Source organism: Podarcis cretensis, assembly GCF_951804945.1.
Source record: "Podarcis cretensis genome assembly, chromosome: 7".
NCBI lineage: Eukaryota > Metazoa > Chordata > Lepidosauria > Squamata > Lacertidae > Podarcis > Podarcis cretensis.
Genome location: NC_137176.1, coordinates 40,077,974 through 40,105,734, shown reverse-complemented (window position 1 = coordinate 40,105,734; position 27,761 = coordinate 40,077,974). Strand labels below are relative to the sequence as shown.

The 27,761-nt window shown below is 39.6% G+C and overlaps 1 protein-coding gene and 1 long non-coding RNA gene across 2 annotated transcripts in view; one reads left to right on the top strand and one right to left on the bottom strand.

Moving 5' to 3' along the window:
* Positions 1-18,275, bottom strand: part of TMX3 (thioredoxin related transmembrane protein 3) — a 31,451-nt gene extending 13,176 nt beyond the window's left edge. Inside the window, exons 1-8 of the mRNA XM_079982967.1 lie at positions 18,145-18,275; positions 17,003-17,057; positions 14,491-14,530; positions 13,569-13,692; positions 13,167-13,212; positions 12,748-12,828; positions 2,508-2,607; positions 1,476-1,553 (exon numbers count right to left, since the gene is read on the bottom strand). Of these exons, the coding sequence (XP_079839093.1) occupies positions 1,476-1,553; positions 2,508-2,607; positions 12,748-12,828; positions 13,167-13,212; positions 13,569-13,692; positions 14,491-14,530; positions 17,003-17,057; positions 18,145-18,199 (579 nt within the window). The 5' untranslated portion in view covers positions 18,200-18,275. The remainder of the gene's footprint in view (positions 1-1,475; positions 1,554-2,507; positions 2,608-12,747; positions 12,829-13,166; positions 13,213-13,568; positions 13,693-14,490; positions 14,531-17,002; positions 17,058-18,144) is intronic.
* LOC307219674 overlaps positions 1-27,761 on the top strand; it is a 586,866-nt gene that overhangs the window by 68,689 nt on the left and 490,416 nt on the right. The gene's annotated exons all lie outside the window — the stretch shown is intronic.

Genomic DNA, 27,761 nt, shown 5'->3' with positions numbered 1-27,761 from the left:
TTTATTCTCTAGATAATTTAAAATTCTATTGTTCTTATTTTTTGCAGTTTCAAACACTGAGGATAGTAAAAAAATTAGCACAAAGTGGGACAAACTGCAACCCAGCACAGACAATAGATGATGCCTTGTGTACATGAAAATAGCCTCATTGCTTTTTGTGTACCAAGCCCTAAAGGTGACTCTCTCTCTCTCTCTCTCTCTCTCTCACACACACACACACACACACACACATGAAATAATGCAGCTATGCTGTCAAAGAATAAAAATGCAAGGAATTGTCTTTTGAACTTTACCTTGAACCTCACCACCACCACTGTGGTCATCTTCATGAGAGGATCTAACTTTTATAATACATCTGCCACCCAAAACAATGACAGCACAATGGGGAAAATCACATTTAAAAAAATCTTGGTATAGTATTAAAGTGGGCTGGTAAAGTATTTACATTTCCTCCCCAAATATAACTAGCATAGAGTGCATCTTTTAAACTTCTTTTTGCATCAGAATGCAAACTAGAATCAGAGAGATCTAACTATCTTAAGTGCACTACAGCATAGATTTGTGAATGAACAACACTAACTGTAAAGGAACACTGGGTCTCTCTCTCTCTCTCTCTCTATATATATACACGTATACATATACAGAGAGAGAGAGAGAAAGAGAAAGAGAGAGAGAGTGATACAAAATATTATTGAGAAGACTTAGGACCAGTTTCCACTAACCAGGTGTGCTAGCGAAAGTCACTGCAAAGGCTTTCAGCAATGAGGCTTTCGCCCCTACACTCCTGATCCCACAAATCCACTTGGGTGTGTCAGGAGAACCCACAGAACAGCATGCAGGAGGAGGAGAAGGGAGACTGTTCTGTCTGGCAAGGCATGATGTTAAATTCCAGCCTTACCATTGCAATCTCCAATCATTTAAGTAAACGTTACTATCCTATCCTCTACAAATCACTTTCATCACCCATGGTCTCCCATTGGGTGATTGAAGCTGTTCTGTTTCCATTTTCCCTTGTCAAGTAGCAACAAGAACATGACAGAATTATACTCCCAACAGCTCCATGTCTACCTTGCACACAAAGAAAAATCAGAACCGGAATCAGCCCCATCCCCCTTTCCAAAGACCTCAAGGAAAGACAGACCTAAACAAAACATGTGCAACCAAACTGTGTGCCCAATAAGCGTCTCTTCTTAAATTTAGATGGTGCTGATTCCACAGCCAATGGAGCTGAAATTTAACAGTGCCTTGCCTTACCAGCTGTGGCTACTTCACAAAGCCGTAACTGGACATATTGCATTGTCACACCTAAATGGCTCATTTCCGATTGCGGAGAAAGACTTCAAATGACAACTCTTACTTGCATTCATGTAAAGCATACCAAAACAAAACATGAAAACACCCCACCACCACCACCTCAAACATTTTTAACGGTAATCTAACAGTGTTTATTTACATACATTCTTGAATAAATTTACCTCAGGTAGTATCTCTTCTGAGGCAGAAAAAAAGTAGGTATAAACAATTAGTTCGGAAGCAACTTCTATGTATTTTTCCTGTGGAAATACAAATAGACATTTTAAAACAGTTTCTCAATCTTCATAATAAACATAGCAAAACAAAAATACAATGTTGCTTATTTCACTGCTAAATGTTGGTTCCTCATTCACCAAAGCAGGGGCAAGGAACCTTTTTGGGTTGAGAGCTGCATGCTGGTGTTGGGGCCTGAAGTCATAGAGGAACAGCCTTTCCTTTCTCTCACTCATCCTTGCTTCCCAGGAGGCTGCCGGAGAAGGGACAGATCACTCTTAGCATATGGCTACTGATCACTTGCAGAGGAAATTTTTAAATTTCTCATCTCTCAATTTATTCTAGCTTCTCCTTCCTTTCCCCTCATGTTTCTCTTCCTCTCTGCTCCCCACAGTCCCCACAAAACTAATCTGAAAGCAACATCAAGACCTTAGGCTTCAAGTTCCCGACCCTAGCCTTAAGTACTTGTGACTGTGTCTCAACATAGTCATGCTATGTCAATGTGTCTGTCTACTGCCAGCTGATCCTCATGATGTCATGCATCAGCAGTAGCACTCTTATTCGTCCATTCCCTCCCACACCATTCCTCCAATTTGCAGGGTAAGTTATGGTATGAAATCCCAGAGGCACAATCCACAGGCCCATTTTTGTACAATCCCAGGAGATGTACAATCCCAGGAGATTAACAACTCAGTTTCTAGGAATCTTCTTCTTCAAGGGAATAACACTGATTTCTCTCATCATAGCATCATTAAATCCAACTCTACAATTCTATGAATCTAAATATATCTACCTCACTGCACTAAATATATTTATTTATTTATTTATTTTCCCAAAGCTGCAAGTTTAAGTACCCTTGCAGATTTGGTGAAATTACTTGGGGTTGAGATGCCAGCTACCAGAACAATCTTAGGAAGCATGCATTAAAATGTAATACTCTTTTGGAATCAGCAAACAATAATTTAAATGAAGTTTCAAACCTTCAGTGGAGATTCTCCACCAATGTAAAGAAAAAATACACGATGCCTCTTTTGCACATGTTCAAACATCTGCTGGCTAGGGAGGGGTCGAATAATAGGCCTGAAGAATAAAATAAAGAAAACAGATAAATGGGAGCAAGAAAAGCAGCTTCCAATTGCTGTCTCTGAGTACTGTACTGATAATTTTAAACACCTTTAAATCTAAGACCAATGAGAACTCAATACAGAAGTGCTGAATCACACCAGTTTGTCTTCTCTTGTAAATATTTCAACACTTACACATATTTCTATATGTGGACATTGGGGTGGGGGGTAGGGAATCAACTACAATGTGCTAACCTCATGTACTGGCATTATCCACCAAAAACCTTTATTTTCATTTTTTAAAAGGATGCACTTTCAAGTATCAGATGACAACACTAAGAAATTATCTAAGTGTTTAGAAACTGAGAGGAACACATGAAAATCATTAGTGAACATTTGCCTTGACCAAGCAAAATAAAGACTTGTTTTTTAAAATGGGGGAAGGTAAATCCTGCTAGCATCTAGCATCTAATAATTATTAGGAAATGTTACATCATCCTATCCTAGCTTTCCAGTTCAGCAACTATGTTCTATAGTTGCATCATTACTGGAGTCAATATAGAAACATTTTCAAGACTTAATTAAGAACTGTAGTGTAATTTCATCATGTTGTTAGATGTATTTTCTCCCAGCGTTTCCTACTATGATAGCTATGTTTTTCAAGATGTTGTAAGACTTCTAGGAATTGATCACAGGCATTTGTTAAAGAAATAGCTGCTAAAGTCCAAATAGTTCCATGCAGACATCACAATAAGGTGAAATAAGGTGGCTAAATGAAATTCTGGAAGGGAAGAAGGCGCCGGAATTGTGGAAAGAGGCCTTCATCACATTGATACCTAAATCAGAAACTGAAAAGACACAACTTAAGAACTATCGTCCCATCTCCCTTCTAAATGTGGATTACAAAATTTTCGCAGACATTTTAGCAAGCAGATTTTAAAAAGTCCTAAATGAAGTAATTCATAAGGACCAGGCAGGCTTTCTCCCAGGCAGACATTTGTTTGCTAATACAAGGAACATTATTGACATTTTGGAACTTCTGCAAACAAATATTAATACAAAAGCTGTGTTAATTTTCATAGATGCGGAGAAGGCCTTTGACAATATCTCTTGGAAATTTATGAAGAAAAATTTGGAAGGGATGGGAGTGGGACGGGGATTTGAAAATGGGATAGATGCAATCTATTCAGAACAAAAGGCTAAACTGATAGTTAACAATGTGGTGACAGAAGAGTTTAAAATTGAAAAAGGAACACGTCAAGGCTGCCCTATCTCCCCTTTGTTATTTATTTCTGTCCTGGAGGTGCTCTTGAACATGATTAGAGGAGACCGGTTGGTTGAAGGAATATGGGTTGCAGCGAAACAGTACAAACTTAAGCTTTTGCAGATGATTTGGTTTTGACATTACAGGAGCCAGAATCTAGTACGAAAAGAGTATTACAATTGATTCAAGAATTTGGCCGGGTGGCGGGATTTAAATTAAATAAGCAAAAAACTAAGGTATTAGAAAAAAAATTGACAGTTATAGAGTCAGAAAGGTTTCAGAAAGAGACAGAGTTAAATGTGGTTAAAAAAGTAAAATACCTAGGGGTAAATATAACAGCAAAAAATCAGAGTTTATTTAAGGACAACTATGAGAAATGGTCAGAAATTAAGAGAGACCTAGAAAGCTGGACAAGATTGAAACTTTCCTTGTTAGGCCGAATTGCTGCTATAAAGATGAATGTATTGCCAAAAATGCTGTTTTTGTTTCAAACTTTGCAAATTGTGGACGAAACAGAGTGCTTTCGGAAGTGGCAGAGAGATATTTCTAAATTTGTCTGGCAGGGCAAAAAGCCCAGAATTAAGTTTAAGATATTAACTGATGCGAAAGAAAGAGGGGGCTTTGCCCTGCCAGACTTAAGGTTGTACTATGAAGCCGCAGCTTTCTGCTGGCTAAAAGATTGGCTGCTACTTGAAGACACTGATGTATTAGATTTGGAAGGTTTTAATAATGCTTTTGGTTGACATGCATATTTATGGTATGACAAGGTTAAGATCAATAAGACTTTCAAGAACCATATTGTCAGAAAAGCAGTGTTTAATGTCTGGACAAAATACAAAGACTTATTGGAAAACAAAACTCCAAGGTGGCTTTCACCATTGGAAGCTAAGGCCCGGAAAAGACTCAATATGGAGGCCAATTGGCCGAAGTATTGGGAAATATTAGAAAAAGATGGAGATAACTGGAAATTGCAGAGTCAGGAGAAAATGAAAGACAAAGTGTGAGATTGGTTACACTACGCTCAGATTAAAGAAGTTTTCAAACTTGATAAAAAGTTAGGATTCCAGGTGGAAAAATCGAAGCTAGAAACGGAACTGTTAGAGCCCAAGACTAAGGTACTCTCAAAAATGTATAACTTGCTGTTGAAGTGGAATACACAAGATGAAATGGTTAAATTGGCTATGATAAAGTGGGCACAAGACATTGGATATAACATTATGTTTGAGGACTGGGAGAGGTTGTGGACTACTGGGCTGAATTTTACTGCATGTAATGCTTTGAAAGAAAATGTTATGAAAATGATATATAGATGGTACATGACCCCAGTCAAACTTGCAAAAATATACCACTTGTCTGATAACAAATGTTGGAAATGTAAAGAAAATGAAGGAACATTCTTTCACCTCTGGTGGACTTGCCCTAGAGTGAAGGCTTTCTGGGAAATGATATATAATGAGCTGAAAAAGGTATTTAAGTATACCTTCCCTAAGAAACCAGAGGCCTTCCTTTTGGGTATTGTCGGCCAGAACGTGTTAAAGAAGGACCGAACATTTTTTATGTACGCAACAACAGCAGCAAGGATACTTGTCGCTAGGCACTGGAAAACTCAAGATCTACCCACACTGGAAGAATGGCAGATGCAACTGATAGACTATATGGAACTGGCTGAGATGACTGGCAGAATCCGAGACCTGGGAGAAGAGACGGTGGAAGAAGATTGGAAGAAATTCAAGATTTATCTACAAAAATATTGTAAATTGTATGAATGTTAAGAAGGATGCGAGAGTATAAACAACTTGGCACCATTAAGCTAGATGAAGTGAATTATGAAGATAAGCTAAATTTAAGAAAGGATAAAAAATTTGGAAGTTGTAGGTTATATTTAAATTCTTTAAGATTTGAATAAAGGATAGTTAAAATCAGAGATATAACATTGGAAAAGTAGATATAAGAATAAAAATAAGGGGATAAATTTGCTGGAAAAAAATTATAAACAGGAACGCAGGAGTGGGAGATGTGAGGGAGTCCAAAGAAGTGAAGAGAACTATGTCTAGAGATGTTATATTGTATTGTTTATTGGCATTGTAATTTTAAACAAAACTGTTAATAAACATTATTAAAAAAAAAAAGAAATAAGAAATAAGGTGGCTAAATTTTATCTTAACGTCTTGTGACAACTATAGGTTACTACCGACTAAGGCACAGAAGAGATGTCTGGAAAAAGTGCTGTTATTAACTGACAGTTAATCAACAACTGTAGCTTAATTTTTCTATCTCACAAATATTCTGGAACAACAACAAAGATCTCCCCCCTCCTGGCAGAATAAGAAGGAACTGACCTTGGAATGACAAGCACATATATTAATAACTTATTAGATATAAGTATATATTTATATTATATATATATATATATATATATATATATATATGTATGTATATGTATATTAAATATATATTAAATATATATAATATAATAACTTATATTAATAACTTATTAAACAAGCGGCTTTGGGTGACAAATCTTTTCATACTGCCTGTCAAGACCAGGATATTCATGGGCTGAGCTATGTGAACAGTTTCTAAGACTGAAATCTAAAGGCTTTGTAAAGAAAACTAAAGGACGGTTTAGAGAGGCATGGGGGTGGTGGAATATGATACCTGCAACAGATTCAAGGGCTCATGCATGCATGCTAGATTAAACACATTACTTGGATGGATTTTAGAAGTCAAGATGTCACTTCACAGAATCACTCTTTCTATATACATATATTTATGTATTATGAAATAGAATTATGAGCTACCTCAGCATACTGTAATCAATTGTCTTATGACATTAAGCCACTTTGCTTTTATAGTGTACCATGGGCTGACTTCCGGTCGGCGCCAGCGCTTAATGGCGGTCCGAGCCTCGAGCTCCGAGGCAGGACTGCTCCGTTAGTTCGGGTCTTACCCGCTACGGCAAGCGGGGGACCCCTAAAATCACAGGCGCGGAGCCTGTGAACAAAGGAGATTCGGTGGGCACCTTTTGCGCCCCCCGGTACTGTGAGGGAGCCTTTTTAAAGGCTTCTGAGCGGCATCGGGGTAAGCGCGGTGCTGAGAGTCGTTACCCAGCTAGCGGAGTGAAGCCGCGTCGCCATGAGCGGAGAGCGCCGATTCCTTCCTGCAACTGGAATTTGACCACAACACCCGTGAGTAAGATTGGAAAAGTAACGGGACTTTTAAAAAAAATAAAATTGGCTGAAAACGGGAAAGGCAAAAATTAAGGAAGTCTGCCTCCCCGGAACTGCAGAAGGAATAAAGCAACGAAAATCAAGCTGCACTTAAAGGGAACCTTTCTAATTTTTTTAAGCTGTCAAACTGACATCGGACTTAAAACCTCCCCCCCAGACTGGCAGGAGAAGGGGGGAAGGGATTGGAACGTTGTTAATCTGCTGGAAAATTAATGGAAAATTAAGAACTTCCATCGCCAAATCCCCTGGGGTCGGGCTGCCCAAACAAGACACCTGGGACGTGGTCTGTCAAACTCTGAGAAGTGGGGACTTGTTTGCAAAAAAGTTATCGGACCTTAGATGTACTTTGTTGCATTTTGGCCACATAGAAAAATAGAGACTTTACAATTTGGACATTGGAAACTTTTGGCTACTGTTGTATTCCCTTGCTTCTTTGTTGTTTTTCCATCTTTGCCATTTGGATACAATTGAATGCTCCCTCTAGAGGGCTCTATCTGAAACTGTTGCACTTGAAAAAGTAACAGTGGGATTTTCCACTTGGGAATCAACTCTGTGAAAACGACCTTGAGGATATGAGTGCCCCTACAGATGAGATAGTAACAAGGCAGAAAGCAAAACAATCTCACAAGAAAAGGGCCTCTATATCAGGAACTGCAGCTGTGCAGGAAAAAACACCAGCTTCTATGGATCCTATGACTCAGGCTCTACTTAAAATAAATCAATCCCTGGAAGCATTGACAAAACTTTCGACAGAGAACTCTAAAAAATTAACAGAGTTGACAACAAGGTTGGATGTGAATACGGCTAGTGTCGCATCGAACACAGATTCTATAAACAGATTAATTCAGGAAAACTCAGAAACACGAAAGATTGCAGAAAGTGCAAAAATAACAGCTGAAGAGACAAGGGAAAAATTTGGGCCTATTGTTAAAAAAGTGAATGAGCATGATGCAGCCCTCTCCTTACTGGAACTTCAACGTAAAGAGAAGAATTTAAAATTTAGATTGGTGCCTGAAGTGGAAGGGGACAACCTTGTGAAATTTCTCACAGAGAACATCATAACTTTTTGGCGGGAGGAATGGGAGGAAGATGAGGAACTTGAGATAATTTCAGCCTTTCGACTGGGTAGAAGGCAGGACAAAAAACCAAGGGATTGCTTAATTTCATTGAGATCAAAAGAAGAAAGAGATAGAATACTGAATTTGCATTACCAAAAGGCACTGGTGATCCAAAATTGTCAGATACAGATTTTTAAGGACATTCCTAAATACATTTTAGAGGTGAGAACATATTACAAGAGTTTAGTAGACCTGCTGAAGAAAAACACCATACCATTCAGATGGGAATTTCCACAAGGATTGTCCTTTAACTTCAATGGAAGGAAGATTAAAATAAAAACAATTCAGGACAAAGAACTATTTCTAGAGAAGTATCTGGAGGATTTGCAGAAAGGAACCGTGGAGGAGAGGGAACCACCCGACATAGCAAATTTGTCATTTGGACTTTCACTACCACCATCGGAGGAAGAGCAGAAGCTTGGAGCAGTTGGAGGAACAGCTACCTAAATACAAAATGTCTCTGCAACTCCTTAGTTGGAACTGTAATGGTTTGAACCTTCCTCGGAAAAGAAGACAGGTTTTTCACATTTTGAAGAAAGAACAATTAGACATAATATGTTTGCAAGAAACCCATATTGCCAGGATACACAGGAAATTATTAATAAATAAGAGACTCGGTCAAGAATTCATCTCATCAGACAAAGTAAAGAAAAGAGGTGTGGTGATCTATGCAAAGGAAAAGTTGGCTCCAAAATTAATATTTAAAGATGAACAAGGAAGATACCTGGCAATTGAAATACAAATTCAAGGAGAAAAGATATTAATTGTGGGAGTTTATGCCCCAAATGAAGGGAAGGCCGAATTCTTTAGGAAGTTGCATGAGACATTAGTTGACTTTTTAGACTATAAAATCCTAATGATGGGAGACATGAATGGAGTTGTTTCAACAAACATGGATAAAGCACAGAGACAAGTGATTTCAAAAGAAGGGAGACTACCAAAGATCTTTTTCGAAATGACTGAAACTATGGACTTGATTGATATTTGGAGAATAAAGAATCCTCTAGAGAGAGAGGGAACCTTCTTCTCTGAAGCAAAAATGACATGGACAAGAATAGACCAAATTTGGATTTCTAGTAGTCTGGCGTCAAGAACAAAAAAAGTAGAAATCTGCCCAAAAACGTGCTCCGACCACAATGCGGTCAAGATGGAGATGAAACTAACAACAACTGGTTCCTTTAGATGGAGAATGAATGACACCCTATTCAAGGATGAAGAGATCCATAAGAAGGCCCTTAAAACATTAAAAGATTATTTTGAGATCAACAGGAAAACAGATGTGGAAAAAAGAATAATCTGGGACGCAAGCAAAGCCGTGATGCGAGGTTTCCTAATTCAACAAAATTCTATTAAGAGGAAGCAACAAAATGAAAAGAAGGAAAAAATTTTAGAAAAAATAAAAGAAGGAGAGAAGAAGTTGAGGTCCAAACCAAAGTCTCATGAGATTTTGAGAGAAATAAAGTTTCATCAGATGCAATACATGGAACTTATGAACCAACAAATAGAATGGAAGATAAAGCAAATGAGACAAAAAACTTTTGAATCAGCGGATAAATGTGGGAAACTTCTGTCATGGCAATTGAAAAAAAGGCAGAAAATGAACACGGTAACAAGTTTAGAAATGGATGGAAAGATTATCCACAAACCCAACGAGATCAACAATTGTTTTCAAAGCTTTTTTAAGAAATTGTACGCACAAGGGCCAACCAACGAACAAGAAATAGAAGAATTCATTAGAAAATACGGTTTACCAAAAATCTCAGAACAAAGTAAAAGGATCTTAAACGAGGAAATAACAGAACAAGAAATAGAGGGTGCCATTCAAAATATGAAATTGGGAAAATCACCAGGACCAGATGGCCTGACGGCCAAATACTACAAAATGCTGAAAGAATGGCTGATACAACCATTGAAGGAAGTTTGCAATGAAATTTTAAAGGGGAAAAAGGCACCTGAATCGTGGAAAGAGGCTTTCATCTCACTTATACCGAAAACAGAGACTGAGAAGAACCAAGTTAAAAACTACCGCCCTATATCTTTACTCAATGTGGATTACAAAATTTTTGCAGACATTTTGGCAAAAAGATTGAAAAGAGTGTTGGCAGATGAGATTCATAAGGACCAAACAGGCTTTCTCCCAGGTAGACATATGTCAGACAATGTGAGGAACATTATAGACATTTTGGAGCTGCTGGACGTTGACATTAATAGGAAAGCAGTTTTGATTTTTGTGGATGCGGAGAAAGCCTTTGACAATATTTGTTGGACTTTTATGAAAAAGAATCTCCAAGGGATGGGGGTAGGACAAGGTTTTGAAAACGGTATAGGTGCAATATACTCTCAACAAAAGGCCAAATTAATTGTAAATAACGTGGTAACAGAAGAAATACCTATAGAAAAAGGTACACGACAGGGCTGCCCAATATCCCCTTTGCTTTTTATATCGGTCCTGGAGGTTTTGTTAAACATGATTAGAAAGGACCAGTTGGTTAAAGGAGTTCAGGTCGGAGTTAGACATTATAAATTAAGAGCATTTGCAGATGACCTAGTATTGACTTTGCAACAGCCAGACACTAGTACTAAAAGAGTATTAGAATTAATTGAAACATTTGGTCGAGTAGCAGGTTTTAAATTGAATAGACAAAAAACGAAAGTGTTGGAAAAAAAATTAACAATGGAAGAAAGAGAGAGTTTTCAGAATGAAACAGGTTTGGAAATTACAAAAAGGGTAAAATACCTGGGGGTAAACTTAACATCCAAGAATGTGAATTTATTTAAGGATAATTATGAAAAATGTTGGTCAGAAGTTAAAAAGGATTTGGAAATATGGTCAAGGCTGAAACTTTCCTTGTTAGGCCGAATTGCTACCATTAAGATGAATGTATTGCCTAGAATGCTGTTTTTATTCCAGACGTTGCAGATTGTGGACAAGATGGACTGTTTCAAGAAGTGGCAGAAAGACATATCAAAATTTGTCTGGCAGGGCAAAAAGCCCAGAATTAAATTTAAGATTTTAACTGATGCAAAGGATAGAGGGGGGTTTGCCCTGCCGGACTTAAGACTTTACTATGAATCAGCAGCTTTCTGCTGGTTGAAACACTGGCTACTTCTTGAGAATACTGACATTTTGGATCTGGAAGGGTATGACAATAGTTTTGGTTGGCATGCATATTTATGGTATGACAAGGTAAAGGTGTATAAAAGTTTTAAAAACCATATTGTAAGGAAAGCATTGTATAACGTTTGGATTAGATACAAAGACTTGTTGGAAAGTAAAACCCCTAGGTGGGTGTCACCAATGGAAGCTAGGGAAGTAAAAAAGCTTAATATGGATTCTAATTGGCCAAAATATCATGAGATCATAGATTATGATGGGGAAAGGGTGAAACTTCAGAGTTATGAGAAACTAAAACCTAAGGTTCGAGATTGGTTGCATTACCATCAGATAAATGAGACGTTTAAACAGGACAGGAAAATAGGATTTCAGAAAGAGAAGTCAAAATTAGAAACAGAATTGTTGGAACCCAATACTAAGAATTTATCAAGAATGTATAACTTGCTGTTAAAATGGAATACACAGGATGAAACGGTGAAATCTGCTATGATTAAATGGGCACAAGATATGGGTCATGATATTATGTTTGCTGACTGGGAACAGTTATGGACCACCGGTATTAAATTTACTGCATGTAATGCTTTAAAAGAAAATATTATGAAAATGATCTACCGGTGGTACATGACCCCAGTCAAGCTAGCAAAAATTTATCATTTGCCTAATAATAAGTGTTGGAAATGTAATGAGACTGAAGGCACTTTCTACCACCTTTGGTGGACCTGCCCAAAGGTTAAAGCTTTCTGGGAAATGATCTATAATGAAATTAAGAAGGTCCTTAAGTGGACTTTTCCTAAGAAACCAGAGGCTTTCCTCTTGGGTATGGTGGGCCAAGTGGTGTTAAGGAAGGATAGGACTTTCTTTATGTATGCCACTACAGCAGCAAGAATTCTACTGGCAAAGTATTGGAAGACGCAAGAATTACCTACTCTGGAAGAATGGCAAACAAAGGTGATTGACTTTATGGGACTGGCTGAGATGACGGGCAGAATCCGGGACCAGGGGAAAGAGACAGTGGAAGAGGACTGGAAGAATTTCAAAATATATCTTAAAAATAACTGTAAAATTGAGGAATGTTAAGATGTCAGGGGGTAAGAAGTAAAGAATTGCAGCAGTAAACAAAAAAAAAACTTAAGAAATATTTACGAAAAGGAACTAAGACAATGGACTTAAGGGTTGCTAAAGAATTTTTTAAACAAGGATGCAGGGATGGGGAGGTATGGGGAAGTCAAAGAAAAAAAGGCTATGAACCGATGAGTATGAAGTTATATTGTGTTACACTGTTCTTTATTTTATGTGTGGAAAATTAATAAAAATTATTATAAAAAAAATAAAATATATAGTGTACCATGGGCTAAGTCACCCACATTCAACTGTTGCCACATACTCTCCACTCCACATGCCATACAAAACTGACGCTATAAATACTCACCCTGCTACTCTGTTTGCAAACTCAACAATATCATCTTTGGTCCTGGGTCCTCTATAGTTGTATGCCAAATCACCCTTTAACCTATGTAAAATAATAGTCAACATCTTGGATGAATATTTCAAGTGCTGCAATACTTTTAGCACATACAGTTAACTGGAAAAAGTTCAACCCAGGGCTCACATTTTATGAACACACAGTAGCAACGTATTTCAATAGCCTTACTGCAGTGGGAGGGCCAGCTAAGCAGCAGTGATGTTCCTCACAACATCAGTTAGCTTTTAGGTGAACCAGGAGTGGTGAACAAAGAAGAAACTTAAATAATGGTCCAATACATCAGAATGGAACACTTTGCACAAGAGACACTAATGATACTACAAAGCACTAAAGTTTTAATATACAAGACACAAAATTCTACTTACAGTTTAATTGTTGGATAGCCTCGAACTCCAAATTCAGAGGCAATGCCTACAAACAAACAGTAGTATAACCAAGCATTTAAAAGGGCATTTTTAATTAATACAATTACAATATTCAAAAACATATTACTGGCATTTCTTGTAGTGGCAAACAAACAGCAGCAGACATTTTTATAACATACAAACTGTTGCATATATAATCCTATTTCTACAGGAACAGGCTGTCAGATGATGTGCATCTTTCCATGAAAGAATAGAGGCCAAGAGGCCATGCTAATTTCCCCACTGAGCTTTGTACCAACACTGAATTTGCTTATATGTGTTTGGTTAACTTACTGGCTTTCATGTTACTTTCAAAGAGTATAAATTCTAACACAGATCAGAAGACCTTACTAAAGCACTTACTAGAATAAGAAGTTGCATCCATCTTCCCAACTTTGACTGGTGAACCAGTGCTTCCCATCTCTTTACCAACTTCATTCCACACCGGTTCCAACTTCTTGCAATGGCCACACCATGGTGCATAAAACTGAGAACACACACACACACACAAATAAGCATAGCCAGTGAAGTCTTTGGAGAAACTATTAAACATGTACTTGTATATGAAACCACCCATGGGGACAGATGGAAACTACCACATTTCTCAAATGCGCACAAAATTTGTTTATTTAGCAGTACATTTTGAGTTTGCTCATCATTACACTTCTACAACAAAATGAATTCTTTCAGTATCTGCTTGGATAGTAGAGTATCAATTCAGTTACAGGGCATTATTCTGAAAATTAAAAACTCAACAAAAATTATACTAATTGAAAAAATAAATAAAAGCGAACAAAAAATTCATGTATCTATGTCTTTAAAATGCTGCATATTAACAGTGCTGTCCAGGTAATACTTCAATGTGCAGTAGTGTAGCATATTGTTCACTACTATTTTTTATATATGATACAACACACATGCAAAGCAAAATTGTAAGCAATCAACTTGAATCAAAGCAATTTTTGGGTTATCATATCATTACAAAGAGTTTATCTGCCCATCAACATAATTAACATTTGTACTCCAGATTTTTCAACAATGGAATCTTTTTTATTAGGGCCACACAGCAACGAGTACCTACATTAAACCCTCATGTATTATAAGAATCCACTCCTGATAAGTATAATTCATTGTATTGTATTGTATTTATAACTTATTTTTTTCTTCCATGGAAATTAAGATAAGCATGAATGTAGAAGCTTTTTTTAAACAGAGATAAAATTTGTTTTTGAATAGTTTTGTGGTGTGGGGTTTGTTTGTTTTGCTTTTTTGCTATTATACTCACATCTACAAGCCAAATGTCATCTTTACGGTTCTCTTTAAACCTAAGAAAGAAGCATAACTGATTAAATATGCTTGACAAGTATTTTGCATTTTATTAAAATAATACAAAAGCAAGAGAAGAGCTTGTTTTTACTACTGAAGACTCTTTTATACCTTGCTGTTAACAGAATATAAATCATTCCCATCCTTCATGATAACCATTATTGTGTGGACTAGCAATAGATCACAAATATCGATGACCACACTAAAAATGTTTTTACCTATGCACTTAAGCAATACAAGAAAATATGATTATTATTATTAGTAATAGTAGCAACCACCACCAAAATTAATAGGTCTTAAATAATTTGTAAGAGGCTTAAAAAGCTAAAATGGGTTAACATGTTCCAGGCATATGATACTTCTGAGCATGCGATTAAGGTCAACTAATTATTTGCCAACACAAATTACAGATTAGTTATCTGATATCTATAAAGGTAATCAACCGCTACATCACTATTTTGTTGGCATAGTCTATATATACAGCTCACAACATTTACTTTGTCTATTCTGTTACTTTACAGTCCATTTCTTACATTTCTAAAGTGTTTTAATATGTAAAAGTGCAGCATGCAATCTGCAAGATATATGCAGTATAAATCAAACTTAAAATTACAACTGTAAGAACAAGTTTTTCTTTTAACCAGTCAAATGTATTTCAGTTGGGTCTTCATTACTGTAAGAGCAAACAAATACAAAATGATGCAGCAAAAAAAAGCTAACCCTCTTCTAGGCTGCATGAACAGAAGTATGGTGTCAAGATCAAGGGAAGTAATAGTACCACTCTATTCTGCCTTAGTCAGACGACACTTTGAATACTGTGTCCAGTTCTGGGCACCACAATTTAAGAAGGATGTTAACAAGCTGGAACATGTGCAGAGGAGGGCAACCAAGATGATCAAGGGTCTGGAAGGTAAGCTTTATGAGTGCTTGAAGGAGCTGGGTATGTTTAGCCTGGAAAAGAGGAGACTGAGAGGAGATATGATAGCCATCTTCAAATATATGAAGGGCTGTCACATGGAGGAGGGGGCATGCTTGATTTCTCCTGCTCTGGATGGAAGGACCAATGGCTTCAAGTTGCAAGAAAGGAGATTCCGACTAAACATTCAGAAAAAAATTCTGACAGTAAGAGCTGTTCAGCAGTGGAGCAGACTCCCCCGAGAGGTGGACTCTCCTTCCTTGGAGGTTTTTAAACAGAGGTTAGATGGTCATCTGTCATGGATGCTTTAGCTGAGATTCCTGCATTGCAGGGAGTTGGACTAGATGACCCTTTGGGTCCCTTTCAACTCTAAGATTCTATGATTCTATATTTAAATTACAGACAAACTAGGCAAGATAAGGAGACTAGTATCCTGTGTGCCCACACTCACCCCCTTGTAAAAGCAGTTGCAAGCAACAAATACTAGAACATGCAGTATTTGGGGTGGCAATTTTGAAAGGGAAAATTGAAAAAATAAAAGCTATAAATTCCATTCCCCTGCTTCACAGCCCTGATCTGAAATCCTTATGTGTTTTGGGGGGTGGGGATGGCGGCTATTGGTTTGTGTTTGTTTTTGTTTGATTATTTGGTGTTCTCATTTTTTATTTTTATGTTGTGAACTACCCTGTGATCTTCAGATGAAGGGCAGTATACAAATTTAATAAATAATAATAATAATAATAATAGAGAGAACATGGCTATTTAGATGCCTGTAACTCAAAACCAGACAGAGAAACAGTTTTGGTGAAGCCGGTATCTGAGGCCAGACTGTTCTGCAAGTCTGAAAGTTGGGTCAGCAGCTTAACTAAGTGTCTAAGAGATGAGATATTTCTGATGAGCTTTATTGGAACTAGCAGCTGGTGGAGGTAAATTGCTGAAAGGGCAATACCAACCCAATTTGACATTCACATTGTGTGCACTTTTCTGACAGTTTGTTGCTGTGTCACTGGAGATTGCAACATGCTTCACAGCTGCTAGCAAAGTGATTTTTTAAAAAAATAGTGGATGCAGGGCTAACCCACTCTAGAGGCAAGGCAAGGAAACAGCATTGGGTGGCAGGATCCACAAGGGCAGTCAGGTTCAGGAAGCATTCTTGCATCTGATTTGTGTTTAGTTTTCTCTTCTTAAATATCAGCAATGTGGGCAAGAAATTATGTATGGAATCCCACACCAAACAAGTGAATTTCTGCTTGCACAAAGGGACTTTGCCTCCCTGCTCCTCTCTGTAACTCACCCCCACTACAACCCCATTTCTTTTTGAACACATTATAGGTTCTTATTTTTCTTTTGTGTTTCCTACCACAGAGAAGGTCCATGTGTGCATGACAAGGTGACTGACTTTTATGCATTTGGACTCTGCAACATACTCATGTGTAAGAAGAGCATGCTGCATGAAGTGACCTGCCAATGAATACCAGAAAAACATCTACATGTGATATATGGATTCAAATAATGTCTAAAGTCATCATCTACAATAAAAACACTGCATACTTACGAGTCATCTAAGTCTTCCACGAAAGATGCATCAACTACCAAAATAAATGCCGTAACTACCAAAAAAAGAGAGTTTATCTTGGTCTCACATATGCATACTAATGTCTGTTCATATCTTGTCTATCCCACCTCCACAACACCCCTACAATTAGCTTCCACCTAATTCTCACTTCTCCCCAGTTCTAATGGACCCCAAACCATGTTCCACCTGTTTTAATGTTTCAGGGTATTTGATGATCACTTGACCATTGCCCTCTCTCCCTGGGAAGCTCTACCTGCTCGCTCACTGTCTCCTTGAGAAACCAAGAGGAAAAGGCACAAATAGGATGCAGATATAGGCAAGAACAACTCTGCTTGCTTGTTTACCCCCCCCTTCTCTCTGAGTGGCAAAGTACTGCTAACTCTTCCCCCTCTTGCACATCTTCCCCTTCCTCTTTACAGTGAAGAAATAAAGCCAGAGTCCTCAACGCTATGTCACCTCTGGCCAAGAAACAAAAGACAGCAAGCAAGAGGAGGCCTTGCTGGATCAGCTGTTGCCATTCCCAGCCCACCTGCTCTTTATGGGCAGGCCTGCTGGCTCCATCCTCCTTGCCATCCCACCAAGAGAGAGGAAGATTATAAAAAAAACACAGGCGGGCAGAGCCACAGCTGCCTCTCGCCCTTCCCACAAAAACCGAGATGGGGAAGAAGCTGGAGAGAGTGGCAGCTGCCCATTGTCACACACACACACACACACACACACCCCGCCACTTGATTCTATGGCCAAGCAGGCAGCAGGTGCCATGTGCCGCCTGCCCCTCTGTGGGTCCCAATGGGTGGGGCGTCGTTTCCTCAGACTCCTCCCTTGGCCAAGAAGAGGCCCAGACTTTACCAAAACTGCAGCAGGTGGCCACCACGGGGTCCCCCAAAACGCGCCCCGCCCCAGACATTTGCGCCTCGGCCTTGCCTTCCCCAGCAGCCCCCCCCCCTCCTCGCAGCCATTTCCCTTCCCAGGCAGGCAGGCAGGGGAAGCCTCGGCCCTTAAGCAACCCCTTGCCCCCCCTTCCATTCATACCCACCCGCCCCCTGGCCGCCCCCAGAGCAGCTTCCGACCCTCTTCCGCTCCCGCCATATACTTCCCACTCCCTCCTCCATGGCGACTACCTGCCGCCCACAGGAGTGGGCTCCTCCGCCGCTCTCTTCTCCTCCCTGCTGCCATACCGACAGGAGCTGGTGGCCCCAAGCGAAGCGGCGGCCGGAAGGGGAAGCGGAGCCACAACCCCGCCGCCCGGCCCCACGGAGCATGCGCCCGGCGGCTCCGGCTCCAGCGGTTGCCTCCGCTGTTTGGAAGCGGGAGGGGCGGTTGCTAAGCGACGCTTCACCATCTCCGGCTTCGGGGCTTCTGGTTGCTGGCAAGGCCTCGGCGCGCCTGAGAGGAGGAGGAGGAGGAGGGGGCCGAGGGAGACCCCCGCGGCGGGGGGAGCCACTCGGTCCGGGGCCGGTTCTGGGCCATGCGGGTTGAGGAAAGAAACGTCGCCGAGGTTGTGACGAAGACGACAAAATAGGAGAACCTCCCAACTCCCCCCCCTCCATTTCATCCGGAACACCCGCACGTCCCCTCATCGAAACATTACAGAAGCCTAATCCGTTCGAAAAACTTTAAGCGCCTTGGGGCGGTAAAAGTGTTTCCATTTGGTTTGTAGCGGACTGTGCTGTTTGCGTCTTCATTCGTTATGTTAGAAGGACATCTTGTGGCGCTGGCAGATGGTGCCCGTTCGGGATTTTGGCCGCCTGTGATTTCTCGTCGAGCGCGAACTTTTGGGCCAGGCTCGGTTTTAACGTGGCTCGCATACTTCTAACATACTGCCCATTCCTCATGCCTTCCATCATCAATTTAATGTACACGCACGTGCATGAGATCTGAAAGTTAGCACAGCAATTCCAGTCCAGTGGAATCAGTCCATTGCAATTCCACCACTTATAGCTTACAGTTGTAGAGCACTGATTGTTGTACTGCTAGGAGTTACTTAGCTGGGTGGCAGGATGGCCCAAAGCAAGGATTCAGATAAGGAAAGTAATATTTGGGCAGACCCATAAGTTAGGCGGTGATCTTTTAGGTACCCGGTCTCAAATCACTTATGCTTTGATGGATAAGTTCCAGAACTTTGAATCATGTCCTGAAACAGACAGGCATCCAGCACAGCTCTACAAAAATATATGCCCTATAGCCAGGCCAGTAGTACCTTAGTCAAAGGCAGCTCCACCTACAACCCATTACAGAACTTCTGAATATGAAGAACAATGAGCCAAGTTATCTCTGTTCAAGATGGGTCATGGCAGCTTATGCTGTGCTTAAACTCAGTTGATCTATCTTGCTTTCCTCTGAAGTCTAGGTCCCACATTGCAGGTTAGAATGCTGGATTTGGAAAGAAAAAAAATAATCTCTTCTAACGTCCAAATGACATGTAGTAAGTATATCTACAAATAGACTTCTTAATACATTCCCTCCAAATGCAATTTTTTTGATGAACCTCCAACAGGGATGCCCTCACTAATTTATGTAGATTCATAGACCTAGTGCAAGAATGTTCCAAAGGCTCTTAAGCTGGTACTGTTAAACCTGCAGAACAAACTTTGCTCCTTAGCCATATTGCTGCCAACATGCCACCTTGAGAAAGTAATGGATGTGCTTGTAGTAAAATAAATTGAATCAATAAAGACCAATTGAATTCAAGGTAGAGAGGATTGAAGGGAAGTTTTCATATGATTTATAGCTCACTTCTGAGAAGAAGAAGTAAGTCATGATTTAATGATTTCTCTTACTATCTGGGAAGAAATCCTGCTTATTTGAACGTTTTAATGGATATTGTGTAACATGTCCTGGCATTTATATTGCATTGCACATTGTAATGTATTTGATCTGAGAAGTTTTCTGTCTGGTGAAAGTTAGTTAACTTGCTTGGGGCCTTAACTGACAGCTGTGTGCAGAAGGATTGGTGTTAGAATTCTCAGTATGCAGAAGGGAGATAGAAGCAGAAGTGGCCCAAGACATTTTGGCACCTGAGGCAACGATAAAGTGGCATCCCCCCTCCCCATCAGGGAAGAAGGAAAGAGTGAAGATCTATATCAGGAACAAGGGATCTGCAGCCCCTGTGGATTCTGTTACCTGAGGCAGTTGCCTCATAGGTAGCCCAGCCCTGGATAGAAGATATGCATATTTGGTTGGTGGAGGCAGGTTGAGAATTTTCAGTTGGACAGTGTGATTGGCTGAGTCTGGACTAGATAGGCCAGAAGCATATATATGGCTGGGCATTGGTCAGCAGTTGGAGTTGTGGGTACTCATGGAGTCAGCCAGAAGAAAGTGGGAGAGGATTGGAGAGGCAATGGTATAGTGTCTAGAGTGCCTTGTCAGTATCCTGTCTGGGATCATTGTTTTCTGTTGCTTGCTTGCCAGGATATTGAATGTGAATAAGCACACAATGAATATTCATTGCAAAGTGAGGGCCTGATTTGGGCCTCTTTGTTGCACCAGCCTGGAGTCAGTGCAATGAAAAAGTAACACTCCTCTGCCCCAACCAGCAGGACCTGGCAAGGCTTCAGATGCAGCAATGGCAATGTTGCTCAGATCAGTCACTGGGGAGGGTTAGGACTGCTCTTCCCATCTTACACCCTCTCTTAAATATGTTTATATGAACATTAATTTAGAAATAAGTTCAGTAAAGCCATTTTTTAAAAAAATTAAGTGTGTTTAGGATTGCTGTGTTAAGAGATCATACAGCCAATGGTATTTTATTGTTAAATGGAAAGACTATTACTGTTGGTTTTTTTCAACTGTGCCACATTTTGCATGCTGTTAAATCATTTTACTTGGAGGGAAAGTAAGCTGTGGGATGTGTTTGAAGATGCATTAAAGTGATTTATGTAGTGCTAGCAATTGAAGCTCTTTAGCTGAGTGGGTTTGCTAATGTCTGAAGTTCTGTTTTAAAGAATGGTTACCAGTGCACTGTGCCATTTTGCTGAATCTTCAGAGTGTTATGTGCTACTGTATAAGCTTTGTTTTGCTTGATTTTAAAGGCAGCTTCAGAAGTTCAGAATGTACGGTACATCACTTCTTTATGTTGCCATTTTCACCAGTGTTCTGGTTGAAAGACTGCCAGTCATTTGGCCCCTAAAACCACATCAAACTCATTGCGATGCTTTCTGAGATATTTTAAAATATTTTTAATCCACATTGGTACAGTAAAGGCACACAATAGCTTGCATTAATATAAATGATTGTTTACATAGCTCTATACAGTGGTAAATCGGGTTACAGACGCTTCAGGTTACAGGCTCCGCTAACCCAGAAATAGTATATCGGGTTAAGAACTTTGCTTCAGGATGAGAACAGAAATCGTGCAGTGGCCGTGGGAGGCCCCATTAGCTAAAGTGGTGCTTCAGGTTAAGAACAGTTTCAGGTTAAGAACAGACCTGCAGAACGAATTAAGTTCTTAACCCGAGGTACCGCTGTAGTTCTGTAATTTATATAGATGCCAGTACTACTGAGATTCAGTTTGATATGGCATGAACAAGCTTCAAGGTCATTTATATGTGTAGATTTCTATGATTTATCTGGATTTTTAAGTGTGAAATTGCACACAACAGAAAACTTCCCAGGCTTCAATAAGTATTTTTTTAAGAAACAATTTTTTTCTTAAGAGAAAAATGTAAATCCAAGGAAAAGATAAAATGTTTTATTGATTTTTTGAAACAATGCCCGTATGAATATGCTTTTGCGACTAAGAACAGTTTAGCCATCTACTTCCATGGATAAAGAACTAGGAATTAGTGATGAAACACTTCAGGATTACATGGACAAATAGGTATTTACTGCAGAGTAACAGAACGCGGGTGGCGCTGTGGGTAAAAGCCTCAGCGCCTAGGGCTTGCCGATCAAAAGGTCAGCAGTTCGAATCCCCGCGGCGGGGTGCGCTCCCGCTGCTCGGTCCCAGCGCCTGCCAACCTAGCAGTTCGAAAGCACCCCCGGGTGCAAGTAGATAAATAGGGACCGCTTACTGGCGGGAAGGTAAACGGCGTTTCCGTGTGCGGCTCTGGCTCTGGCCAGAGCAGCGATGTCACGCTGGCCACGTGACCCAGAAGTGTCTCCGGACAGCGCTGGCCCTCGGCCTCTTGAGTGAGATGGGCGCACAACCCCAGAGTCTGTCAAGACTGGCCCATACGGGCAGGGGTACCTTTACCTTTACCTTTAACAGAACAAGTCAATAACTAAGGACTGAAGCAACAGCAACCACAGAACATCATAAAGCTAAAACTGGTGGTCTGTGTTGCATTTTTTTAAGCAAACATTTAAAAGTGCAGAAACTTCTGCACAGTAACAATGTGGTTAGTTAGTTTTCTGTACTTATTGAATTGCACTTGTATTGCAATTACTGAAGTGTTTTCACGTTGCATACTTGTATAAGACTGTAATGGATAGACCAGAGATAGAAAGCTTGTGGCCCTTGGCCTAATTTCATATGGCTATCAGACTACATAACAAGGGGAAAGGGAATGTCAAAGAGAGGAGAAAATAAGAGAATTGTAGAAAGGTCACTACCCAATGCCCTGAACAAATGTGACTCTCAAAAGGAAATAAAAAAGACCTCTTCCATAGACATGCTGGAATAGACACTGATTGTGATCCTGACTTTCTTGTTGATAAAAAAATTTTCTGAAGCAGTTATTATTTCACTCATAAAATAAAACAAAAGGGTCACAACTACATAGAACTTTGTAAACATGGATGCAGAGTTGAGACTTTATGAGAAATCTGGCAGAACATTTATTCTACAGTCCAGAAAACAACTTTTGTGCCAAATCTTCTGCTGAAGAAAGATTTGTGATATTCTCTGTGAATGCTCTGGGAGCCACTTTGAAACTGAAATGAAACTTATGTTTAAACCTTCCAGTATCCAACTGAGTTTACCAAACTCAGTGTCCTCTCTTCTGACATTTAATCTATAAAACACAAAGTTTTGCTGGCTTGTGAATGAGACTGACAATGTCTTGAGATTTCAAAATAAAACATGTTTAGTACAGTCATCTTGAAATTGTCCAAGCTGGCTGCAGATATAGCAGCACCCTGCTGTTAGCAGAAACGGGGGTATGAAGAGATATTAACCATGTGGAAAGTCTGAAGAAAACCAACTGGGGAAACCCTTTACCATCTGTGCTCCTTTTCTTTCATTTTTGTGGGAAAAAATACTTTATATTCTTAGTGCAATAAAAATGGACGCATAAAATGAATTCTATCCATTCAATCTCCCAGAATTCTATTTAAAGTTGATCCCTTTGATCAAAATGTGATATATGTATTTTTTTAGAAGAGAGATGCCTCTAGTAAAACAAAGGTAGAAATAGCCAAAGTACCCCTCTTGTACTTTCTGTTCCATGCAAAGGCATATGCCACTGAATTTACTTTGTTATAGCCATCCAAACTTCAAAGATATTTTAAAATTGATGGTGGTCATATAGGTCACTGAAAAGCAGTACTTGGAACACCTACATAGCTGGCTTGCAAACATTTGAAAAGTTTTAATGTTGTGGTCTGCCCTACACATGCCCATCGTGCAAAGCATTAATTTATTGGAATGGTGTGTCCAGCTGCATTAGATTTGTGTGATGTGTTACTGTTCTTTGGCATGGTAACTGAAATAGCCTGTGATGTGGTTAATTATGGGGGAGGGGAGCTTACCTGTTTGGTTTTCAGTCCACTCCTAGGCTGGATCTGCTCTCCAGATGATACAGGAGACTCAGGTACATTTACAAAAGAGTCCATTATTACTACCAAACCCGAGAAGGTTCTAAGGAGCCTCACAGGCCCCTGCCTCAGCTCTGATCTATTGAGCTCTGATCCTGACTTTGGGCTTCTCATGTCTGTGTGGTTGGCCACTGTGATATGACTATGTTATGTTAATTTTCTGTTAAACTTCACTCGTCCTTGGGTTTACCCCCCAGAACAGAGTTAGGGAGTGCGGAAGAGGAGATACAGGAAAGTCCCATTGCATGAGTGGACTTTATTCCATTCTCACATCAACTTAGTTGAATCATGTCCAGTAGGTGGTACACATGGGATCACTCATGAAAGGAACAAATAATTGCATTTAAAAGTTATGTTGGGGTGTGATTTAAATTATTTTTATGATTATTTATGAAATTTGCCTCAAAATGAACAATCCATAGAAACTTTGAGGAAGATATACATTAGAAAGTTTATTTGGAAGTGCAATTCGTTACATCAAGTGAGTTTCCTTTCTATTATATTCCTGACCCTCTGAAGCAAATTGAACTCTATGGGAGTTTTTGCGGTGGCGTCAGTGGGTTTTGGAGGAGTAAGTCAAATGCTGAAATTGTACCATGATTGAGATTAGCCTATAGAATAAGTTGATACCAAATATGTTTCTTAACTGCTATATACAATAGTTTTACCTCCAACATTAATCTAATTTTTCTTTGGAAAGCAAAATAGCATCTGTAACCACTAAAGTATGTTTGTCCATTCTTCATAAAGTTGGCAAAAAATGTTGCACTTAACATTTTGGAATGATAAATCTCGGCATATGTGCTATCCCATTAGTTTATTATTTTCATTTGAGTGCTTGGCCTGTAGCCAGAAGATAAGATAGTTGCCAAAATGCATATATCACACCACTTAAATGCAGCAAACTTAACCATTTCCTGATCTAATGAACAGTGCATTTCTTAATTTTTTTTATTGATTTCTGCATAATTATAATAGTGTGTTGCAATATCTAATTCCTTTTTCAGTGATGCATGGCTAAGGCTTCAAACATAAACATTCACTTTTCATTTTAAACCTAACTTGTTGCATTTCCTAACATTTTAATTTTGTTTATTATGTTTTCTATTTTTAACATTTGAATAGCAATAAAGATTACATGCATTCCATTAGTCTATGAAGCCTTAACAAAGACAAAACAATTTATTATACATACCCAACAGGTCAAATGTCTTGTTTTGGAGCAGATGGTGGAGCGTGTTTCTAATATGAGAGTTTCTCCAAAAGATTACATCATCCTAGCATATTTTCCTTAAAATGCGCAATGTGAGGCTTTCTCCAAGATTCATGAATATTACCTTAATTATAGTATCACACAGCAGGTGTTGGGGTTTTTTGGGGGGGAGGTGATCCTACTTCAGCATTTTAATCACTGCAATCTAATGAGTTGATTCCTAGGCTACTTTAATAAGTGATGCTAATAAATGATTTAAATTACAGTACTTAACATGGTATCAGTACATAGAAACAGGAAATGAAAAGGGTGGGTTGAAATTTGTTACACCAACATGGAAAAGTTTAAGACAGTGTGTACAAATAACTGATGTAATATTGGCCATGGGCCATAATGTATAAAACAATGAAAATACACACGTACTGCATTTTTTAAAACTACAGTGCAGAAATAGAAACATAAAACAGCTGCAAGAAAGTAACTATCATCACACTTTCAGTCTACTGTCAATTGTATGAGCATCTAATTTTCTTTGGCAGCTTTTGACTGAAGATAATACAAATTTGACCTCTGACAGGATGTACATGGGATGCTGCAGACATGTCTCACATATGTTTAATCTCTTCACAACCTATACAGCTGTTGTGCCATATTGCTTTAGCTTTTAAGACCCTATATTGGTGCAATAAACACTTTGCTCTCTGAGAAATTATATCATTTTTGGAGGCAGAGTGTTGAAAAAGAATTGTCAATATTTTCCCTACGGTACTTTGCAAGATAACTTATTGTCTCCATGTATTTTCTTCAGTGAAATCCTCATCTTTGCAACACTTGTGGCACATGGTTTTCTTTCTTTCTTTTTCCTGTATGAACCGCAGTCCTGAGAGATACTAGTTGCTCTATTCTGACAGTTGCTTTGAAGTTGGAATCTTGTGAGCTATGGAAGCAATTGCACATTCTCTTTGTTTAAGGAAAACAGTGAGAGTACTACTTAAGAGTCCAGTTTCAGTTCCTCAGCCTGACGGTCAGCAAGAAGTCTACATATGCCTTCCAAGGCTGCATGTGCCTCCCATGTGAATGGGTTTTCAAGAAAGCTGCTAGGCTCTCTGCCAACTTTCCAAACCCAATTCAGAGCTGGGAGGCCTTGGGGGAAACAGAGGGTGTTCAGGATGCACATATGTACTAGAGGGGAAACTAGTGGTGTTTTTGCCTGTTTTGTACCCATTTTTAGAATTGAAGGTTTTGTTTGCTATTGTGGTTTGTTTTAATGCTGTTGTAAGTTTGTGGCGGGTCAGTCTGAATGCTGTCCTGATTCCCTTCCAGTTCTTGGGGTCCCAGTAGGGGTTAAAATCTGATAAAAGATTCTATTGCTGAACCAGGCAATCTTAAGACAATGACTTTAGCTGGCTACTTAGGCACAATGCTTGTTGTTGTTGTTGTTCGGTCGTTTAGTCGTGTCCGACTCTTCGTGACCCCATGGACCAGAGCATGCCAGGCACTCCTGTCTTCCACTGCCTCCCGCAGTTTGGTCAAACTCATGTTAGTAGCTTCGAGAACACTGTCCAACCATCTCGTCCTCTGTCATCCCCTTCTCCTTGTGTCCTCAATCTTTCCCAACTTCAGGGTCCTTTCCAGGGAGTCTTCTCAGTGTGGTGTAGTTGTCAAATGGTAGATTTATTGCTCAGATAAATCCTGGCGTGGGACCTAGAACCTTCTGATGGTTCAGCTGTCTTAAAACAGACAGTAGTGGTTAAGAGCGGTAGTCTCGTAATCTGGGGAACCGGGTTCGCGTCGCCGCTCCTCCACATGCAGCCGCTGGGTGACCTTGGGCCAGTCACACTTCTTTGAAGTCTCTCAGCCCCACTCACCTCACAGAGTGTTTGTTGTGGGGGAGGAAGGGAAAGGAGAATGTTAGCTGCTTTGAGACTCCTGAAGGGGAGTGAAAGGCAGGATATCAAATCCAAACTCTTCTTCTTCTTCTCTTCTCATGAGGTGGCCAAAGTATTGGAGCCTCAGCTTCAGGATCTGTCCTTCCAGTGAGAACTCAGGGTTGATTTCCTTCAGAATGGATAGGTTTGATCTTTTTGCAGTCCATGGGACTCTCAAGAGTCTCCTCCAGCACAATGCTTAGCATAACCAAAGAAGTTGCTCGGTGCCACATGGGTGGGCCTTTCCCCTTTCCACCTGGCTGGCAGATAGAAGAACAATAGGAGAGTAGTTGTTGGACAGCTGAGCTAAAAGCAGGCTGCAAGCCATGCTGGTTGGGGCACCCCTGTTGGATGAGCAGGGTATAAGTAAAATATTATCATCCTCATTGTTATGCTTGATCGGGTCTGGATCCAAGGCTGTGACTATGGGAGAAGCAAGACCTTTTGGATAATTAATGTTGCAGGGAAACCGCCCCCCCCCCAATATTATGTTCGGGTTGTATATATGTGTAAATAAACCATATATCATAAAGACGCAACAGTCTCTTCTGTTCACACTGAACATTCCTTGGAAAAGGAAAAATGATCTTATTATTTATGTATTTATTTATTGTTTTAGCTATAATATTTAAATTTCAGTTCAGTAAAGGAGTGCCACGTTCAACTTTACTCTAAGACAGTGGTGGAAATTAGCTACCAATAACAAAATAGCAAAATAGTCTTTCCAGCTGTAGTCTGTATTTTCTTTCAGTTTTATCATGCAGATAAACTATAATGCCTCCTAAGGACCTATAATTTACTAGGGAACGTGATCAAGTGTTCATGTAAAGGGATTTGGATT